At 40.8% G+C, this 23013-nt stretch overlaps 1 protein-coding gene across 1 annotated transcript in view; it reads left to right on the forward strand.

The window, feature by feature from the left end:
* Positions 1 to 11477, forward strand: part of CUNH6orf118 (chromosome unknown C6orf118 homolog) — a 15035-nt gene extending 3558 nt beyond the window's left edge. The window contains exons 4-8 of the mRNA XM_012806707.1: positions 1062 to 1186; positions 4955 to 5013; positions 7925 to 8106; positions 9868 to 9921; positions 11430 to 11477. Of these exons, the coding sequence (XP_012662161.1) occupies positions 1062 to 1186; positions 4955 to 5013; positions 7925 to 8106; positions 9868 to 9921; positions 11430 to 11477 (468 nt within the window). The remainder of the gene's footprint in view (positions 1 to 1061; positions 1187 to 4954; positions 5014 to 7924; positions 8107 to 9867; positions 9922 to 11429) is intronic.
* Positions 11478 to 23013: the final 11536 nt, after the last annotated feature.

A 23013-nucleotide genomic window follows, 5' to 3' on the forward strand; every position in this document is an offset into this window, starting at 1 on the left:
CAGCATTGGGAGCATAAATAGTGCTACGTCAGTCATTACCACAGCATTGGGAGCATAAATAGTGCTACGTCGGTCATTACCACAGCATAAATCGCCATCTCTTCATTTTACTGCGGGCGTCTTCTGGGTGTCCCTCCAGGGCTGTGTTAAACATGCCGTTGTTCTAGTAAGTTTGGGCAGGAGGAGTAATTTTTTATCAGTTACAAAAACTAGGAGAATCTAACTCTGTAGGTAAGATGAATTTGGCACTTTAAATTCAATGAAGTTCAAAGATGTTATCTTATAAAATAGAAATACTTTCTTCATATATGAAAAAAAATCACAGCATCACAAGATCAGTTTTACCTTCTCAACCCAGGATCATACATGGGCATCATTTTCTTTATTCTGAGCCTTTTTGTGGAGCAGAAAAATAAGCTTTTGTTTTGATAGCAGCAAGCAAAGCCTCCAATGGGAGAACTACCTGTTCCTGACCTTCTGAGGTTGAGTTCAAAAGTAACATATTTCCATAGCTCCATAGCTTGGTCACATAGTAGAATAAACGTTTCCAGGCCAGGGTGGCTCCAGGCAGCCCCTCACCTGGGGCCCAGAGGTCTTAGTTGCCCTGTAGTTGAGCACAGCATTTCCTTATAGTCATGGGTCTTAACTCTGCTGACAGCATTTCTCATGGACGTATAATAATGTCCCTTTATTCAGTATGTCTCCCTCCCACACAAACCAACAATAAAACTTTCCCACCATTTTTTAAATTTCCTAGAAATAGTGAAAAACATATTTCACCTAGAGTAGCGGGTCTCAACCTGTGGGTCACAATCCACAGGAACTGTATTAAAGGGCTGTGGCATTTAGGTTGAGGTTGAGAACCACTGACCTAGAGCGTCCCCTGCTCAGCCACCCCTCCCCCAGGCTCCCTCTCTCTCTAGAATCCTCCTAGTTTACCTGTTTACTAGAATGTATGTTTTAACCCAGGGCAGCTGGAACATATATTAATAACAGAAGGGAAAGTTCTCTCACCTTGCCCGAGTGTCTGTCTCACCCTTCCTGTGCCTGGTCTTGTCTAGACTCTTCTGGCTGAAGCTGAAGGCCTGGGGAACAGGACCACGAAGTCGGAGGATGTGGAGCAGGTGCAGGAAGAGCTGCAGACTCTCGTGAGAGCCACCAAAGCAGCTCTGGAGCGGAATGACAAGTGAGGCACAGGATCTGTGTTTGGGTTTTTTCTATTCATTTACTCATTTATTCTTGAGACAGAGTTTTCTCCTGTTACCCTGGGTGGAGTGCCATGGCATCATAGCTCAGCCTCAAACTTTCAGGTTCAAGCAATCCTCTTGCCTCAGGCTCCCAAGTAGCTGGGACTCCAGGCGCCCATCCTGATCTCCAGCTATTTTTTCTCTTTTTGGTAGAGACGGGGTCTCATTTTTGCTCAGTCTGGTCTTGAACTCCTTAGATCAAGTTGTCCACTGGCCTTGGCCTCCCAGAGTGCTGAGATTGTAAGTGTGAGCCACTGTGCCCAGACTGGAGTATATTTGTTTAACAGCCCCTTAAAATGATGTGACGAGCACAGAACTGTGTTCTGTTCTGCACTGTTGGGTGTGGTGTGCAACCTTTCCCAATACTACTCCTGGCATCTGGCATCTCTGCGGAAATACAGTGTTTCTCTGGGTGGAATTTGGGGGCTGATCTCCTTTCTTCTTTGGTGCCCCCCTGAAGACATGTTGATAGGTGAGAGGGCTGCAGATTCAAGATGCCTTATATAAATACCCTTATTATTTTTGGGAGGCTGAGCAAGCAGATCACTTGAGCCTAGGAGTTTGAGGTTGCCATGAGTTATGACCCACGGTGACAGGGTGAGACCGTAATGCAAGTGTTCGGTCTTCTTGGGTCAAATAACAATTGAACAGGACATATTGTTTGTGAGAAATTGTTTTAAATAAAGCTAATCTGCTACACGTATACATATTAGAAAATAAACAGAAAAATATTAATAAGACTTTAATTAATTTAGACTTTTTAAATTAAAGGCTTTAATTTTCTTAAAGCCTCAAGAAAACAAAGCAAGAAACAAAACCAAAAACCAGGATTGCCTTCAGTGTAACTTGAAGTCAGAAAGCCCTGCTGTGTTTTGCTCTGCTTTGGCCTTGAGGTCTCCACCGAGGGCAGCTTCACACTCTCACCGTGTCCTGGCCGGACTCCAGGTGACTTGGTGGTGGCTGTTTATAGTGTGCCTTTCATGGGACACTTTTTATCCCGGACCTGGGCTGTAGACCTGATGCCTAAGTGTCCAACTTGTGATCAGGTGTCCCTCTTAGAAGGCACCGAGTTTTACTAGGAGGTGCCCCGTGGCCCTTGTCTGACTATGTCCAGTTTATTCCTACCAATATAGCCCCTCTCTTGGGGAGGCCTGACCAGGATGAAGTTAGGTTTGAGTGTCTTGCTCGGGTGAGGCACAGAGCACTTGGAACAACAGAAGTCGGAGAGAAGAGGATGACACCCTTCCCAGGGTCAGCAGGAACGAGGAGGCCCAGGACACACTCACCGGCCAGCAGGGGTGGGGCAGTGGGCCAGGCCTTCACCTGAGAGAGCCCACAGGGAGTTCTAACTGCGAGTGAGAGCGGTCACTTCCCTGGGCACAGCTGCCCAGCCCATGCAGGACAAGGGGTCAGTGGGTGTGTCCAGCATCCTGTCGGAGGTGATCACCAGGAAGTGGATGCTCAGGCAGCTGTGTCAGGGGAACTTAAAGTCGGCGGAATTCGCTAGAGAAGCACCCCAAGTTCAAAGTACCTGAAAATGGAAAAGGAGACATCAAGTGCCGGTGACCCATCTCCCACATTTCTGCTTTGAACCTTTGTGAGAGAAGTTCAGGGCCAAGAGGACAGGAGGGCTGGAGCTGCCCCCAAACCACCTGAGCCCAGAGGCTGCTAGAGGAGCTGGTGGTGGGGCAGGGCACTGGCTGCGGGAAGTGCGGGTCCACTGAGGAGGACGCTCCTGATGCAGCTGCCAGGTAGTGAGAAGAGGCTGGACAAAAGCATAGCATCTTTTGGAATATTCAAGAAGCCAAAGAGAAGCCAGAAAGGAAGATTTAGAATCCTATAAACCAAGAAGATCAAAGTGCACCCAACTCTTTTGCATATGGTCTTTTGTTCCCCCTCCAAACAAGATGTCCAGTAATAACAAAACCAATTAAAACAATAATAAAAACACAATATATCAACAATTAAAAAAGCACAACTCACTACAGTGACAGAAAAGAGACCTCTTAAATCTCACATGCTACCCCAAATAATAACTACTCCCGCCTGCAGAAATGCAGAGGTGTAAACAATCTTTCTCTATACAAACTACCACAGAAAGAAAAATTTAGTATATGAAAATCCCTGCCGTACCAAACACAGGTAACTCATTGAGGAAGATGAAAGCTGTAGCACAGCCGTCCAGCCTGGATTGTGTGTTCTCAAGAAAGTATTTCAGGATGTGAACACAACTTTGAGTCAGAAATCTACAAACTGAGTGTAGGAATCTATAGCAACAAAAAAGGAAGAAATGAGATTTGACAACTGAGGAAAGAAATATTTGAAAAAGTCAAAGTTACATCTTAGGTTAATTAAGACCTAAAATTACGACATAATCAAGGAAGAATAGTTTTTAAAAAAACATAAGAAGGAGGCTTTGGAGAAGGGCAAGAATAAAAGAATGAAGATGAGGGCGGTGCCTATGCTCAGTGGGTAGGGTGCCGCTGGCCCCATATACGGAGGGTGGCGGGTTTGAACCCGGCCCCCGCCAAACTGCAACAAAAAATAGCCAGGCCTTATGGCGGGCACCTGTGGTCCCAGCTACTTGGGAGGCTAAGGCAAGAGAATTGCCTAAGCCCAAGAGCTGGAGGTTCTGTGAGCTGTGACGCCACACACTCTACCGAGGGGGCAAAGTGAGACTATCTCAAAAAAAAAAAAAAAAAAAAGAGAGAGAGAATGAAAATGAGATAAGAGGTCAGAAGGAGCTGCTGAAGCAGAAAAGAGGCAAAGGAGATCAAATTCGTCCCTCAGGAAGAAAACAAAGTCATAGAACAGAACTACAAGTAATATTTAAAGTATAACATATGAAAAATTTATAGAGACTAAACCTTCTGAATATACATATTCAAAAAGCTGTTATCATTATTAATCCATTGAACTCCCAGTTTCTTAAAATTGAGGGCCATAATACCACATTTTCAATCTGTGACACAGTGAGCTAGTGTGTGTAAAAATCTTAAACTGTTCGGCCCTTTGTAGACAAGTGACATTAAGTTATTTTTGGCGTTGATGTTTTTTAACCAAATCAGTGTTTTCTTCAGTGTGTGTGTATATACAGTGTTGATTCAAACACCTGCTAGATTGATTTTTTTCTCTCTTTAAATCTATTAGAAATAAGGTGGTTGATTCAGTTTACTTTGAATCAAGAAGAGGATACTAAGAGGTTTTTTTCCTTTTAAAATTCATTCTATTTTATTTTTAGTTCAAAGATATTGGAATTTGTAAATTGTGTCTATGGATGGATTCAAAATGTGCAGGGAACTTGCAAAGTATATTCCAACGCCAGTAAGATCTTCCCATAGGCCTGGATGTGTGGTTTGCCTTTGAGTGTACAATGCTACTGCTTTATGGTTTTTGCTTTTTATTTCTTCTTTTCTTTTTAGCAGTTCAAGTCACAAAATAATATCAGTAAACACAATAGGAGATAATTTACCTTACATTAGCCAGCTCCCTTAACTAGTGGTTTATGCAGCCTTGGTAAGAAAATATTATTCTGTTTGTCTAACTTGACTGACCTGGCTGTCACTTCGTAAGCATCTGCAGATGACATTTTTGTGTTAGAAAGTAAGAAGATAGGGCTTTATTTGTTAGTTAAAAGAAAGACTGCAGTGAAAACTGGACCAAAAATTTGTTCTAACCTGTCATTATTTTTTATGAATGAACTGTAGCCTCAGAGATGAGTTGGAAGCCGAGCTGGAGCTGCTGAGGACAGCTAAGGAGAAATCAGGCAAGTGACGTGTGGTGACGTGTGGTGATGTGTGGTGATGTGTGCTGACATGTGGTGACGTGTAGGGACATGTGGCTACATGTGGTGACATGGGGGATGTGTGGAGACGTATGGTGACGTGTGGTGTTCTTTCCACTCACTCTTTGCTGTGACCCTTGAGGGAAGAATCTTCAAACCTGCCTCTCCTCTGTGTAACTTCCTTCTGCTATTTGAAAGGGGTTTTCACTAAGGTGATTACATTTTATTCATTTGTTTTTCTTCCATCAAGTTTTTTAGAAATAAGTTGTTTTTTTATTTAATCCAAACCAGTTTAAATGAAGTACTTCAAAGACACAAGGACAAAGTTGATCTTTTCAGGGTTAAGAATCTTATCCCAGTTTCTCTGCCATTGAGGACCTCTGCTATCTCCTTTCTCCATGTTCAGATACAAGGTGAACACTGTTTTATTATTTTATTGAGAGCTTTGTGGTCTTTAGTGGAACAATGAATTAATTCAGGATCTTATGTAGAAAGAATTATGTAAAGTTTTGACCAAGCCATTTGGAATAGATCCTAAGAAAACTTCCCAAATGATACAAATATGGGAATAGATCTCATGAGGAATCACTGAAAGACTCAAAGTTTATCCTAAAGAAAACGTCTCAAAGTAGATTTCAGAGGGGCAGGGTGAGTCTTCTTGGCACACGATGGAACTGATGTAGGAAAGGTAGGGCTGTGTCCTCCATGGTGTCCAGGTTATGGTAAGGAGGACACTGTCCATTCTGGGTCTCAGAACCTTTGCATCCCTACCTTAAAGAAGTAAGCTCTCACAGACACCAGGGTATCTCTAGGCCGGCAGCAGTTGAGATGCTCCTTGTTGTGCAAATGTTTTCCACCTCTGCCCACGGCATACTGCACCTCACGTGGCATGTGAGCGGCAGGGGTGCTGCTGGGCTGTACATGGGCTTCCTGGCAGCTTATGTGGCTGCGGGTGGGGACTGTGGGTCTTTGGGGTCATCTAGACTAGTGCTCCTGTGGCTCTGAGCTTTGAGTTTCTGCTGCTTTATGCCAGGGACACTATCCTGATGTGACCACCAATCACCTTGTTTGTGCGATGGCAACAACTGCCCAGGGCTTTCTGATTCTCCTCCTTTCTCTCCGGTCATTGTCTGACTGTGTTTCTCCCCAGATTAAAGGGCTTCCCCAGCTCTGGCTGCATCTGCCCCATTTCCTTGCTAGTATCTCTTCTTAATGTCCCGATTCTGTCCTTGGCACCCTCCCCCCCTCCCCCCACTGCCTTCCAGTTGTCTGACTTTCTCAGTCCTTCAGTGTCGGGTCCCCCTGGGGCTGGGTCTGCTAAGACCTGTGAAACTGGCACAACCGACTGAAGAAATATAAAGTTAGGAACGACAATAAAGAAAGAGACACAAGACACAGAGTAGAATTTTCAAAGGTGGGAACTCAGGGGGCCACTGACATTTGTGGGCTCTGGTGAGTGGCCCCAAGCACATCTGTCCCACTCAGCTTTTATTCAAATCTCTTTGTCCAGGTGGTCAGCTGAGGGAGGGAACAAAGAAACCAGCAGTTTCCCTGAGTGCGCATATTAGCTCCTGTTGTTATTATTATTAACTTTAAGGATCTGAGCAATTTTGAGAAATCTGAAACTTGAACCTCGTGTGGGGGCAGCCTCCTGTCTGAATCACACACACAGATTCCTAGGGAGCTGTTAAGCTCTACTAGATGCCTGTGGAGTAAAAGGCCACTGGCATTAATCTCCTTTGAGGAATCGGTGGGAGAGAGGAATTTTCCTCTCATTGCCACCGCAGAGGATTTTCCTCTGCAATAAGGGATGTTAAGCCCTCCTGCCCATATCTCAGGGCTCCAGCTGTTCCCTTGGTCTCTGGCCCCAGCCAAATTCAAATCTCCACAGTGGGCATCTGCTTTGTGTGTTTAATGGGCAGGAAATGACCTAGAAGGCGTGTCTACTCCAGGTCTTGTCATGACCTTTTTTATGACCATTACCTTCTTCAGAGTGTTCACAGGTTCAGTAGGGTATTGGTGTAAGCTATGTCCCAATAGGCCAGAGTTTCAGGAAAGGCCGGAATCTTGTTCAGATAAGAAATTTAGCAATGGTTGGCTTAAAGGTAAACTAGCTGACTTTTCTTTGTTCCGACTCCCTCAGCTTACCTTTTAATTTTCCCTTTTGCTTTCCCCTGCCAAGAATGGGGTCTTTGGTTCCCATTCTGCCTGTACTTCAGGTCTCAACACAGCCCCACGTCTTTGGAAAGTCCCTCCTGAGCTTTCCCCACAATGAGGTGCCCTCACCTTTTTCCCCACTGCCCCTTCTCCTCCCTTACCATCACTTTGGGTAGCTTCTTGCTGGTCTGCACCACTAAAATGCAAATACTGGAAAAGGCCTTGGTTTATAATTCACCGTTGACCTTTTCCACCTGGCCCTGTGTCTGCACAAAGTATGTGTTCTACAAATACTCATTGATTACGTCAGTGTTTTCAACCTTTTTTTTATCTCATGGCACACTTGAACCTATAGGTAAACTCCGCAGCACACTTAAATTATGTTGTTCAAAAAAAAAAAAAGAATAAAAAATAACATACTTACTGTGCTTTGAACTTCTTTTGAAAATAATTTAATTAATGATCTTTAAAAGTTTTCATGGCACACTTAGCTAAGATCCCAGCACACCAGGGTGCTGCAGTACACAGGTTAAAAATGACTGGATTATATGAATGCATTAAAGGATGAATACGCCCATCTTTAGATTATTTTTATTGGCATGCTCGGACCTTTAGTTACATTATACTTTATCATTACATATAGAGTCACATATATAGTATTATTATAATATACAGTGTCATTAATGAAAGATGAGATATTAAGCATAATAATATTTTGCTTTAAAAATATTTCCAGAATCATCTGGGAAAGACGCAAATGTTGAGGACCACCTTACTCTTATTGAGAAGGTTAAAAAGAAGAGGTGTGAAATACTCGACAAGTGGGATGAAATACAAGCTCTTGAAAAAGAAATTAAAACAACTTTGGTTCATAGAGCAATTTCTGATATCACTGAGAACAGGATTAAAAGCATAGAGGTATGCAATCTATTCAGCTGTTTACATTGTTCTTTTGTTTAAAGACCTTGAAAAACACATGAAATAATGTTTTGTAGTAGGATAAAGGGGAACATAAAATTTGGTCCACATATATTTTTATTTCAAATTGCTTGCAGTAAATAACTATAAAAATAAGAACATCTATCTAAAAGTAAAAATGAAGGTGACAAAAACTTGTTTAGAATTCTGTTCATGGTCAAAACCTGATTTTTATTTGTGAATAACCTCATGAAACCTGACTCACACTCTAGTTAGAGAGTTTATAAGTGATATGTGCTGATTCTTTCTTCCTGTGGTTATATAGTTGCATATATTTTTAGCAATGCTGTCTAAAAGTAGAATTATAATGTTCATAGAAGGATAGTGGTAGTCCAAAGTTTTTTTTTTTTTTTCATTTTCTCTCTCTTTTAAAATAATATTTTTATATTTCCTTCTGTGTATTTTTTGTATCATTTGCTCTTTTCTTTCTTGCTTTTTATACTAAATAAATATCTTGAGAAAAACATTAATTTATAGTTGAATTTTAAACAGTAAAAGTAATAGTTTATAACTTTAAATATTGTGAGCATGATGTAATTCAAAAGTCATGCAAAACTCTTCTTTCACAATTCAAACTTCTTTAAAGAGGGATAGACGATTCCTTATGAAGAGTCCATAGCACCAATTTATATTTAATTAGTTAATACTATATTTGGCTACTTAATTAAAATACTAGAAAGACAATACAATTGCATTTATTATTCTATTATATAATTGGCTACTTGTTCTGGACTTGACATAGGCCATTATTAACTAAGTAGAAAAAAGCTAATGTATTGAGGATTAACAGTGTACCAGACACTTCTATGAATATTTTAAAAATACTATTTAATTGAATTCTCAATAACCATAAACAATAGCCAACATTATTAAAATTTTAAATTTATCTTGCAAGGAAATGAAATAGGCTAAGTAACTTGATTGAGGTTAAAGTTAGCAAGGTAGAGTTAGCATTCAAACTCAGCCTAACTTTTTAATTTTTCACTAGGCAGCCTGTTATAATGGCTAATCCTTTTTCAATATATTTGATATCAGAAAGAGCAAGTTTTTAATGCCACTTACCCATCATTACTTTGTTTACAATAATCTTAAATATTCTCATTCACACTGTCAATTTTTCAAGTTCCCTTAATAATACTCTTGGTATTTTGATTATACTTACAATGGACTTATACATTCATTTGGGAGGAAGTGACAGCTTTACAATATTTATGCTATCTTCTAAGATCATTTTATATTTTATTTATTTTTATGCTTTGGTCTTACATAATTTAGTTATGCATTTTTATGACTTTATGGTCTTGGTAACTGTTCTAAATGGAAATTCAGACTTTTTAAAATTGCAGTTTATAACCCTTATTGCTGGTATATACGTGAGTCACTGATATTTGTATTTTTATATTGTTTCTAGCCACCTTGACAAATTCTCTTATTAGTTCTGAAAAGTACAGAGCTCTTCATTTTCTATTTTTTTCAGCTATCACTTCTTCCAGTTTTTGACCTACAGAGCCGAGATCTTTCTTACTAACTTTCCTTCATTGTATGATCTGTTTATTAATCTCTTTTAAAATCATAGGCTATTGAGTTCCCTTAAAATTGTAATAGCAGAATTTACATAATACTTTTGTCCTATAAGTATAGAAAAATAGTTAACAAATACTCTTAACCAATTATCTTACTTTTAAAACCATTCCCATTCAGAATGAAGCTGTGAAATTTGAAACAGCAAATAGAATTTTAATGAAGAAACTAACAGTAAGTTTTTTGTGGTTTGGTGGTCATCTATAAAAATATTTCCTCTAGTGCCTACTTTCCCTGTGCCATAAACCAAATATGAATATATGCAGTCTTTTTCTAGATGATAACTTTGTATAATGCTAGAAATATCTGACTAAGCAGACTTTAGCTGAAAACCAGACAGGTGTAAGCTAAGAAATTAATAAAAACAGTAAGAATTCAGTTTTTTTTTTAATTAAATCATAGCAGTGTACATTAATACTATCGGGGTACAGTGTACTGTTTCTATATACAATTTGAAGTACTTTCATCCAACTGGTTAACACAGCCTTCATGTCTTTTTCTTAGTTATTGTGTTAAGACATTTATATTCTACATTTAGAGAGATTCACATGTACCCTTATAGGATGAACCATAGGCACGATCCCACCAATCGCCCTCCCTCCACTCATCCACTCCTTCTCCTCCACTCCCTCTCCCCTCTCTCCATATTCCTGGGCTAAAATTGGGTTATAGCTTTCCTATGAAAGCTTTAAATTAGTTTCATAGTAGGGCTGAGTACATTGGATACTTTTTCTTCCATTCTTGGGATACTTTGCTAAGAAGAATATTTTCCAGCTCCATCCATGTAAACACAAAGGAGGTAAAGTCTCCATCTCTCTTAATGGTTGCATAGTATTCCATAGTGTACGTATACCACAGTTTATTGATCCATTTGTGGATTGATGGGCTCTTGGGCTTCTTCCATGACCTAGCAATTATTAATTGGGCTGCAATGAACATTTGATACCAATGTCTTTATTGTAGTGTGATTTTTGGTCTTCTGGATATATACCTAATAGAGGAATAATAGGATCAAATGGCAGGTTTATTTTTAGTTCTCTAAGTGTTCTCCAGATGTCTTTCCAGAAGGAACATATGGTTGAATGTGCCATTAGAGCCAACCATTCTCTAACCCTTCTGGACATTACAATTTAATATAGTGGGTTTATTTGTTTACAAAAAATATAATGAACTGGCCTTCTTAATAGCTTTTGAAATATTCTCTCAAAATACATTCTAAGAATTTCTTGCTTAACAGTTTATAGTTCTACTTTCTACTGCTATTATATATGTATAGTTCCTTGTTACATATAGTATGAATTAGTATGTTTATACTTAGTTCTAGAAGTGGCAATCTGTTTGGATTCAATACTGTTGGCATTGTACATGAGCATTGTCATGCCATGATATGTGACCAAATATTTTTCTTTTTTTTGGACTTACTATGTTGCCCTTGGGTAGAGTGCTGTGGCATCACAACTAACAGCAACCTCAAACTCTTGGGCTTAAGTGATTCTCTTGCCTTACTTGGGACTCCAGGTGCCCCCCACAATGCTTGGCTATTTTTTTGTTGCAGTTGTCCTTGTTGTTTAGCTGTTCAGGGGCAGGTTTGAACCTGCCAGCCTTTGTGTATCTGGTGCTGTAACCACTGTGCTATGGGTGCCAAGCCTATATGTGACCAAATTGTTGTTAATTCTTTGTAGGTTATTGAAAACCATGTGAATTATGTCGTGAAAAAAACCAATAGGTAGGTACAACAGTAAGTATTAATATTATGATGAAATAGCTAAAAAGATATCAGGCTATTCCTAAGCCCATTTGTTCAGTTAAAGTCTAGTTTAGACTAGACAGACCCTTGAAGTGTTCACACTCATGAATGTTATCTTCATTGTTTTTTAAATTTCAGAATGGTACTGGAGTACATTTGTTTGGGTTGTGTAATTTGCTTTTGTATATTTTGAGTCAAAGTTGTAAGTGTGCCCTTTAGCCAGAAAGTGTATGTTGTTCCTGTAGGTGTGAATTTACCCATCCCCTCCTCCCCCTCCTTCCTACCTGAATTCCATTGGATTTTTCTTTCCTATGTGCACATTAGTGTTGGTTGAGTAGTTCCAATTTAGTGTTGAGTCCACATGGTGTTTTATTTTCCACTCTTGCAATACTTTTCTCAGAAGAATAGTCTCCAATTCCATCTAGGTTGTTATGAAAGATACCAGACCATCATTTTTATGGCTGAGGAGTATTCTGTGATGTACGTACACCACATTTTATTAATTCACTCACATGTGGTCAGGCACTTGGGCTGTTTCTGCATCTTTATAATTGTGAATGTGCTGCTATAAATGAGTGTATATGTCTTTTTGATAAAACGTCTTTTACATATTCATGTTGCACCCTATTCCATGCCGAAGAACGCTCAATCCAAAGTTTAAATCTCAATCTGTATATACTGTGTAGTAATAAAGAAATAAATTCATTGGAAAAACCTCTAGAAGTTGAGAGTGAATTCTCACTGGTGAGAATCGGGAAAGTGAGGAGGTGTATGGTATGAATGGCTTTTTTCCCTCAAATTATCAATATATGGCTTTTAGTGATGTTAAATCATTGAAAAACCCTATACATATATTATTCTGAATGTTTTCAGTTAAAAAAGTGGTTGATACATATTATTTTTTATGTAAATTTATACTTTACAAAGTTACTTTGCTTAGAGTTGGTACTACAGTTCAATGCTCAGAATTTGGTATTGTTGGGAACAATGGAAAACCATATGGTGGTTTAAATATGGAAGCGCTTGTCTGGATCCACAGCAGACAGACTTGTAGGTGTAGGTGGCTGAGGTTCAGTGATACCCCGGGGAGCCAGGCTCCTCTTCCTCCTTCCCTTTCCCGTGCACCTGGCTTTCCTGCTCAGGGTCTTGGCCTGGCTGTGGTCAGGCGTCAGGTTCATGTTCCCTGCAGTAAGAAAGGGGAAGGGGAAGGACAGACGGGAAAGAGCTTCTCTTCATGAGGCTTTTCAGTTTTATTGAGAAGGACTGTCCTGTCCAAGTGTCATTCACATCTCACTGGCCAGCACCATATGTCAAGGCCATTCTTAGCTGCAAGGATGCCGGGAAACATGAAACCTGGCTTCCCAGTGTAGGCCGTGGAGGAAGTCATGGAAGGCAGTGATTGCAGCAGGTGCTGGGGGAGCACACAGGTGGGGTCTGTGGTTTCTTATGTCATCCTATGTGTCCTCAAAAAAAGAAAACGAACTTTTGGATACAAAATAGAGAAAGCACCTCCCACAGTCTTGACAGTGAGAGTGAGTGGACCTGAAGTTTAAAATATTCTGTTCGTGTTAACTCTGCTGTCACACTGTCCTTGGTCTGAGAATTCCTCAGGGTTTCTTCTAGACATTCAGAGACTCTTTCTTGTATTCATGGCCAAGACTCTGGAAATATCCTTTAAAACAAAAGTAGATGGTTGCAAATCTCATCTTACCTCTTTTAGGTAAATGTGTCCTAAAACAGAAGTTTATTGTAAAATTTTCTTTCATGATTAATGTATTCATCCTAATATATTGTGTATGATTTTATTTATTTTAAGGGACATTTCGAAATTTATTGAGAAATTTGTAATATTAGAAGAACCAGAAAATACATCTCAAGAGACAGGAGAAGAGACTGATGAAAATTCACAATTCCATGTACATAGTATGGATGTTTACTTAAATTAATAAAGACATTTCATTTTGTTAGTTTTAACTCTTAATAAAATTAATGTGGTATTTGTATCCTACTCAAGGTACTGAAATAAATCCACACACACAGGATTCATTTTCACTGTGGTATGCATATTCATATTGCATAAAATATGTTCTGCTTTTCAAAAAAATAACTTTCCACTGTAGAAAATGGTTTGATTATTTGATAAGAATAAGTAATTCCACACCACTGCAAAACAGACCAATTTGTTTATTTGCCAGCCTAAGTTTATACATATGCATTTAATAAAATAGAATAGTGATATAATTAATATCCATGTAATTAAACTATCTTTAGTGACAGGAACTAATGCAGAGCTGTGCAGAGGTCACAACACTAGCATGTGTGTGTCCCAGCCGATTATGATCCTCATGGCAACTGTTCAACTTGAAATTTCTTTTTGTAAATGCCTCCTTTACCTGTTATCTGCTGTGAGCATCTAGAGTAAATGCATGATTGACTCCTTGGACAACTGTGTACAGTGCTATTCTGAAGATCCAAAGTAAGTGACGAGTGTGAAGCTGAGAGATTCAGTTGTAATTTGGAATAACAGAGTTTGAGGTGAGAGAGACAGAAAGAGGCACAGCTGTCCTCTGTGGACCAGCGTCACTGTTGGGGGGCGTGTCCATCACACTTCTCTCTAAGGTCCAACAGCTCTTTCTGGGGCGTGGCCACTCTGTTTTTAGAAACACAGTGGTGGAAGTTACTCCGAATTTTTGCCATATGTAGAAATCGCCTTGACTTTGTTAATGGAGTTCTCTGTGTTCCATTGCTTTCCCATGTCCACCAGAATCCTGGTAAGTAGATATCTTGTTTTCATTGTACAGGGAGAGACCTGAAATGTGAAGGGTGAATTGATTTGCTTCAACTACCTTGTAAATGACAGAGCTGGGATCTGAGCCCAGGTTTGGCTGACCCAATTTCTAAACTCGTGCCACCAAATCATGCTGTGTCCTTTACATTCATGAATAAGAGAGAGCAAGGAAAATACATTTGTTCATTCTCAAACAGTGATGTAAAGACCACCAGAACTAAAATCAAACAAACAAAGCAGAATTTATTTGCTTGTCAAACAAGAGACATCCATTTACTCAAGAGATTCAGGGAGTCTCCGATTTGAAAGTAAAGAGCTGGATACGGAGGTGAAAGGTATGTGCTATTCTGTACTAAGAGGGCCAAGGCATTGTGTTCTGAGTGCATTTATGGTGGGGCTGAGGAGGCTGAAAATCCTTTTTTTTTTTATTTGTCATCATTTTGGCTAATGTCACAAAAGCACTGTCTTCAAAAGATTGTAGGTGGGTTGTGAGGAAGCTCCATCAGTCTTAGTTTTGCAGCAGGTGCTTTGATATGTGTGTTCCTGAGACTGTTAATTTTTTCCTCTTAAGATACCAAAGTAATCCTATGGACATTCTTTCATTCATGCGACATTCTTTAAATCAACATTCAAGTTGCTTCAGACAGTGAGCTAGCTGGGGGCACAGAGTTCCAGTCTTTAGGGAGCTTAGAGTTTGCTGTGCCGACGTGTGGGGAGAAGAACGATGAGCCTGTAAGTCTAAGTATCTGCCGGGGTGTGGAGCCCACTCAACCTCGGCTGCAGCAGGTCTAAGTTGATGGGAACATTTTGGAGTTATTTGGCAGCAGTTTGTGTGACTCATTGAATATTCGTGTGTCCCCAACATATCCCAGCCCTCTTACATTTAAGCAGGACCATATGACTTGCGTGGGCCAATGTGAGATGGTCTTGATGACAGGTTACATGTAAGAGGTGAGCTCTGGAAAGACCAGCTTATTTGCAAACAGAATTAAAAGGGAATAAAGAGAGATTAGGATTTCTCCATGTGGGAAAAACTGATTACTTTGAATCCATAGATTTAAAAAATGAGATTTTTAAATGTCTGTAATTCTTCTTAAATATCAGAAAGAGTAGATTACAGCTGTGGCCTTTCCACCAAAGCCTGAGAGCCTCAGGTGTCTTTGAGTTGCAAGTACGGGATGGGGCAGTGGAAATGAGAGAAAGAGAGATCTGGGAGCTTCGCTGAGGAAGCTGGGGCCTCATGGAGCTGTCTGGAAGCAAATATTTTGGAATTCCACTGAATTTCTGAGGGAGTTTTACTGCAGAGAAAATCAGGAACTTCAGGTAACAGAGCCTGTGATGGTTCTGAAGGATTATTGTGCCTCTAACTCATGCCAAGCATTCACCATGTAATGGAAACCAACTGATGCACTTCGCTGTGTTAATCCTTTTAATTCTCACATGGGCCTATGTGGTAGGTTATTGTTATTCTCATTTTATGGACGGGAAAATGGCTCATACAAAATGCTTCATAGTCTAAGTCAACTACATTTTGCAAAGTAGTGAATGTAATAATCTACTGTAAGGCTGTTGTGTGAGTATCATATTTGTCAGTGGTGTAAGGGAAGGATAAAGACAGACTTAGGTAGTTTATTAACACTGTCCGCGCGAGAGAGGGGTCTGGAAGGCTAACCTGTGTGTCTTGGGACATGTGTCTTAGAAGATGAAGGGTCAGGATGGGAATGGTGTTTCCAGGTAGAGGCAGCATTATGAGTGAAAACACATCACCACTGGCTTGGACAAAGGTGATGGTGGTGGTCCGTGGGGGAGGAGGTGGGTGTGGTAGTGGGGTTTGTGTGTTTGTGTGTGTGTGTGTGTGTGTGTCTTCTGATGTGGTAGCACTGGCAGATGAAATGATGCAGTCATAGTAAAGTGGCCTTTGAATAGGAAAGAGATCAAATTTGGTATCTTGAAAGATCATGCTACCAGCATGATATACATAAAGGAGGTGAGACTGAAGACATGGGCACCAGAGACTGCAGTGGTGTCCAGACTGAAGGAGAGGAGGATTTGACATTTGGGGGCTGCAGAGGGGAGCCCAGGGAGGCTGAGTCAGCTGAGAAGGTGACTGGTGACAGCAGGGCGCAGGGGTCGGAGACTCACGGGCCTATGTGCCAATTGATGACTTAGATGCTGCTGCCACTCAGGTAAGGGACACAGAGGAGGGGCAGGTTTGGGGGTAAAGACTGGCTCAGTTGGGGAGAAATAGAAGCTTAGAGTCTCTCAGAATTACATTCCTAGGACGATCTCTGGTAGAGCTGGGTATGGGAACCAAGGGCTGGGAAGAGACAGAAGTCTGAGAATTATTAGCAGAGAGAATTGTCCATGGAGAATCCACAGAGGTAGAAGCTGAAGTGAGCACAGCTGGAGCCTGGAGCCGGGAGATTCCCACCTGCTGTGTGTGAGAGCTGCCATTTCACCTCTTTCTAAGGAGCACTTGTTGGAGTTGTCTCTAGCACTTGTTGGAGTTGTCTCTATCATGCTTCATTCATTTACTCAGGAAAGTAAATATTCTTTACCAGGGAAACAATCCACACTCCCTCAAGAATAACAACCCCCTGAGGTCACCCTCCCAGTTTAGTGGTAATGCCCACTGAAGGATTGCCCGCCCTTCAAGGGCATATTTTAAAATAACGTTCCGTCTCTGTTATGTGTCCAAGGTGACTCTTATTTTAGTATCTAATGTTATTTACTTTCAAATAAAAGGGTAAGATTGATAAAAATATAGGTTAATTTCTCCCAAACTGCTAAAATGTTTCAGCATCACAAAAATGCAAACAGTATGTTCAGTTCATTTCGAGTTTCCTTGGATATCGAGTGTCTTCAAACACGTTAGCTGTTTCTTTGCTCTCCTGGGCTGGTTTTCCGCATATGGTCGATACAGTGCTCAGTAACGGTTTTTAATTGCTTCCTAACTGCCCGTTCACACCGTGCTCATTTGTTTTATGGGTTGTTCATTTGAAATCTGTGTAGCTGAGCACATGTACATTGTATACCATTTAGGAAGTACGAGTAATTTATTTCTATTTGGAATAAGAGCAATTTGGACCTTGGATTCAAGTTTCTTAAGTAATTACAAATCTGTTTAGCTCTCAGTAATACACAGATGTATACTATTAGTATCATTTTTATTTCTTTAATTAAAACAGCAAGAAAGGTCAGATTATTTTTTGCTTGTGATTGAAAACGCTCAGGTTCTTTTCTGAGGTGCCTGCCTGCCTCGTGGGCTGTATTTATGGATATGAGTGTTGTTACTGGGACACATTGGTCAGTCCGCTTGTCCATCTTAGCTGGCCAATGTGGGAATGGGCGCCTGAATTCCTCAGGAGGGAGGGGCAAGCTGTGATATTTTCTCTGTTCTCAGAGCTGATGAGAACCTCCTGAGAGTGGCTGGCTAGCCCTTCTTCCAAGAAAATCGTGTGCTCATTTTACAGATGAGGACGGTTTGGCTCAATACCTGGCGGCTGAGGGTCCAGGTGTCAGAGGTGAACCCAAACCCTTACCTGCTGCAGGAAATAGAATCACACTTATCACCCATGAAGGTCACAGATAAAGATATGGGTTTAGGCCAGAGGCTTCAAATAAGAGGTCTTTTTGCTTCTCCTTCGCTGTGGGCCATCTCCCTGTCATCGCCTCATCCATGCGGCCCCTTTCTCCTACTGACCTTCATTCTTAGTTTGCAGAAACAAACGAGGACAGAGGCCATCTGAGGGGAGCCCTCTCCATTTTCCTGCCCTTGAATGATGAAATAATCCTAATTACACCCCTTTCTGTCTGCTTCCTTGCACATACCAAGCGACACAACATCCTAATAGCACAATGCCCCTCTCACTGCTCTCAGGAGAAGGACTGGTGCTGGGAGTATTGCAGTTCCACACATGGGAACTCGGAGGCACAGGGAGGCGCAGGGCTCGCCTCAGGTCACGGAACTTGGACAGACTGAGCAATGCCCTCTGGCTCCGGGACAGCTGCCTTGAGTACTCCCTGATAGCCCCTAAATGCACCTCGATGAGGCAGATCTCTTGCCGCCCAGGCTTCATGCTACTCCCTCCTTCCCAGAGTCCTCTACTCAGCACTTAATATTTCCCTATGAGAAATATAATATACCCACTTGAAGATAATAGAGTTTAATTTCTCCTATTAAACAAAAGAAGCACTGAACACCTTGATCCCACTTTCCCCGCTAGGGGCAGTAGTGAGAGCCAAGCTTGCAGGGGTACTGTGCCTCTGCTGAGACAGGCTGTCTGAGACGGCTGCACACCTGTGCGGGGCTGAGCCCTGGATGGGATGCACAGACCGTGGGGAAAGACGCAGATGGAGCCCCTGCTGGGGGCGGTGGATCCTGGGAGTCTGTGCTGAAGGAAAATGGAAGCACTGTAGTTTTATTTGCTCCATACCACACAAGACGTGCCACCTTGCTCTGTGTCACATTAAATTTGGCTCTGAGACCCTTAACCACCTGGTAGAAAGGTAACTCATCAATTACTATTATGATAGTGACAGAACAATCTGGGGGTGAATTTAGTCTTAGAAATTGACAAGATAATTTAAAAATTTGTTTGGGGGCCGCGCCTGTGGCTCAAGGAGTAGGGCGCCAGAACCATATACTGGGGGTGGTGAGTTCAAGCCCAGCCTTGGCCAAAACTTCAAAAAAATTTTTTTTTGTTTGGAAGAGCAAAGGACTTCCCCTACCTGACTTCATGAAGTTAATCTACCAATTCTAGAATTGGTAAAAGGACAGATTCTTGAAAAAGAACAGAGTCCAGAAAGAAATTCACTCATCATGGCCAAACATTTTTGAAAGGGTGCCAAGGCACTCCCATGAAGACAGGACAATATCTTCAACTAAGGCTACTAGAACTGCTACCTACACAGAAGTGGGGAAGGCTGCTGGTTCAGGCCCTGCACTGCCTGTGACAGTCAGAGGGGAGCTTGTACTTACCACTTGCCCGGAACAATGACACCATGAGAGGCAAGCACAGTGGAGCAGCCTCGTGAGTGAGGTCGGCAAACATCTCTTAGGAGGCTGCAGAAAGCACGCAACCAAGGGCTGTTAATGCAACATGCTAGTTCAGATTGGACCCTGCAAAGAGGGCAGGACGATAGAATAAAAATTGTAAAAATCCATTTAAATCTGGTACTTCCGTTAGTAGAGGGGGGCTGATGTTAATTTTACAGTTTTAACAAATGTACCATGGGTATGTAAGATACTAATTTAGGAAAATCTGGGTGAAAGTGTAGAGGGTTTCTGTACTGTTTTTGAAATTTTCCAGTAAATTTAAAATTATTCCAAAATAAAAAGTTAATACAACACCAAAGGCATATATTAATTTAAGTGACAAGAAGCCCAAAGATAAGTAGCTCCATGGTTAACAGCGGCTGAACAATGTCATCAGCGTCCAAGTTCTTCCACATCACTGCCAACCCAGTATTTTTGTTTAGTATTCAGATTTATTCCTTCAAGGTAAACTGGTCAAAGAAAAGAGGCATTTCATGTGATTCCTCTCTTTTATTAAAGAGGAGAAACTTTCCCAGAAACTACAGAGCTCCCCCCAGATCACAGGGGACAGAATCCCATAGACCCCTACACTCTAGCCAGAGAGCATGGGCAGCAGTCAGGGTCCCAACCGGCAGGAGGACGCACTCGCTGGGATAGTTGGAGAACGGTTAATTTGCAATGAAATATTTGCAGAGGTTTTGGAGGTGGGTGCCCACAAAGCCAGGCAGTGAGCCTGGCTGCGGAGTTTCAGGGCCCTGAAGCTCCTCCGTGCAGGCCCCTTCTTCCCCTGACCTTGAGTGACCACTTACCTTCCCACGGTCTTTGTTGTGTGTCCTTTTCCAGAATGGCTAGAATGAGAATCAGAACGCCATGTGGCCCTTTCAGATTTGCTTTTTTCAGTTAATAACATGCACTTCAGTTTCCTCCTTATCTTTTCATGGGTCCACAGCCCATGTCTTTTTACAGTGGGAAAATATTCCGCTTCTGACTGTGCCACAGTTTGTCCGTTCCCCCACCAAAGTGCCTCTAGGTGTTTCTAAGGCTTGGCAACTACGAACAAGGCTGCTGTGAATGTTGTGTGTGGGTTTTTGTGTGCACAGAGGATTTCAGCTCTCTTGGGTAAATACAAGGCATGCCAGTGGGTCATGTGGTTTGGTAAGGGACTGCTGCACACTGGCCCACCAGCGCCAAGTGCGTGTTCTTGCTGCACTGTGTCCTCCCCAGCACTGGAGGGCGGTCTTTTGGATTTGGCCATTCTAGGAGGTCCGCAGTGGCCATTTGTCACTGTTTCAGTCTGTGGCTCCCTAAGGACACAGGTGCTGAGCACCTTTTCACATGCTTATTGGCCCTCTGCAGGTCCTCTGTGGGGAGGCCTCTGTTCAGATACTTTGCTCATTTTTAAAAGGCCTTCCTGTTCCCTACTGTTGAATTTTGAGTTCTTTGTCTGTTTTGGATAATAGTCCTTCATCAGATATGTCTTTTGAAAATATTTTCTCTCCATCTGCAAATTTTTCCCTCATTTACTTGATAGTTACATAGTTTTAACATAAAATTAAGCCATCTTAAATATCTTTGAAAATGGATGAAGCAACTAATGCAATTTTCACCTGCTGCTCCAGTTTGGAGATAAGAAAGTTGAGATTTTCTGGAAGAAAAAAAACTCTTCAGAATATAAATATTATTTTCTGAAAATGTGTGTTATAATATTATAAAAGTAATACCAGCTCCTACTTTGGAAAATACTGAAAAATGTAAAATGTGAAAAAATGCCAAATTATATATATCTAGGAGCTTTCAACAGTCATATTTTGGCATATTTAGGTATTTTTGAAAGTATTTTTTCTAGTCTTTTAACATATTCTTTTACAAAAATAAGTTGCCTGGCCTTAAATTATTCTTAAATATTTTCCTATTCTACCTCTTCTCAATAATAAGCAATTGTTTAGCACCACTTATTGTATGTCGCTTTCATAGAGATGAAAATAGAACTATTCATAATATTGTGTTTGTATATATTATATATATCCACATATGTATTCTATATTATAGATGTTATATCATATGTATCATTATATAGGTATACATTACATATGCACATGTGTTAAATATTATGCATGTGGGGGGGTTTATATATAGCACATGTATAGAAAAATGAGTTTGGTCAGACCAGATGACTTTAAACTTCCCTTCTAATTCTGTACAACTGTGGTTTCTAAATCAAGGCCATACTTTTACAGATTAAGAACAGAAAAGCAATTAGATTAAAGGATTTGTCCAAGATGGCACAGCTAGTCAAGGGGATAATTAGAAATAAAATTTAGGTTACCTAATATTCCAGACCACTTTAGCACATTTCCATTCTCTAAGGAGGAGATAGCATTTTCCAACAGTAAGTCACATTCTTTCGGAGTATCTACTGGGGCTCCTGTACGTGTGTGTGGAGACACAGCATGTGTGGAGACGCAGTGAAGCCTTGACCTGGTGCCCAGGGCCCTTTCTGCCACTGAGTTGTGGGAAACAGAAAAAGACAGAGGAAATGATCCATTGAATGAGTTCAGAAAATGTTCACAAATAAAGCATGTATAGCAGAATAGAAGTGTATTAGCACCAAAATATTTTTACTTAATTTTTAAAATTGCATGAAATCTGAAAAAAGATTTCTGTGCATTTAACATCTTACCACAAAGGATAATTTTCCACTAAGTCAAATATACCCAATTTCTATGTATTTCTTTCAAATAATTCTGAACACTATATATAAATATATTTTCATTTATGGTGGTAACACACACAGAGGGCAAATTATCAGAATGAGAGAAATAACCATAACTTTAATGAAACGTTATTGTCTTTTCTTGTGAAATATTTTTATAAACATAATTAATTTGAATTTACCAGTATTGAAAACCAACTAAATTTATTTTTTCCTTGTCTTTAGAATTGTGAAAAAAAAAAAATCTTAACTTGGATTTGGCCCTGTGGTGTAGTTTGCTTTAGGGTCTATTTATCAATGTGAAATGAAATTCTAAGGAAGAAATGTCATTTTTAAAAGGAAGCTGTCAGATTATTCACAGGGGTCCTCAAACTTTTTAAACAGGGGGCCAGTTCACTGTTCCTCAGACCATTGGAGGGCCGGAACTGCAGGCCCCGGGAAGAGTCGGCTGCTAAGCAGGACAGGCAGCAGCGGCAAAAACACCCGGCGGGCTGGATAAATGTCCTAGGTGGGCTGCATGTGGCCCGCGGGCTGTAGTTTGAGGACACTTGGTCTATATTTACTGTTGTTGTGAAGCTCTGACCTCAAGTTATTACTGTATCATCACAGGTTGCTTAGCCTTGGCCTCAGTTCAGCCTTCTCATTACAATATTTAAGGGAATACTATGCTTTGTGTCAAACGCATGTAAATCCTTTGTATCTAATTCATTCAAATGAATTACACAAGGGTGTGCAAATGGGGAACATCTCAAGAGCCATTTAATTTGGTCTATGGACATGTCATGTAATCCTTCTTTTCTTCTTGCAAAATTTAATAGAACTGTAATTCCAAGGGCAGTTTCTAGATTTCTTAGTGTGTTGCAGATTTGTTCCCGTATCTTTATTACCAGTAGTACTAAGAGTCAGGGCACCCAGGACAGCTTCCCCGTGCTCTGATGATGCAGTGGCACAGGGGGGCACAGAGCTGGTGACAGCGGACC

Source organism: Otolemur garnettii, unplaced genomic scaffold, assembly GCF_000181295.1.
Source record: "Otolemur garnettii isolate 467f Iridium unplaced genomic scaffold, OtoGar3 scaffold00056, whole genome shotgun sequence".
In the NCBI taxonomy this organism is placed as follows: Eukaryota; Metazoa; Chordata; class Mammalia; order Primates; family Galagidae; genus Otolemur; species Otolemur garnettii.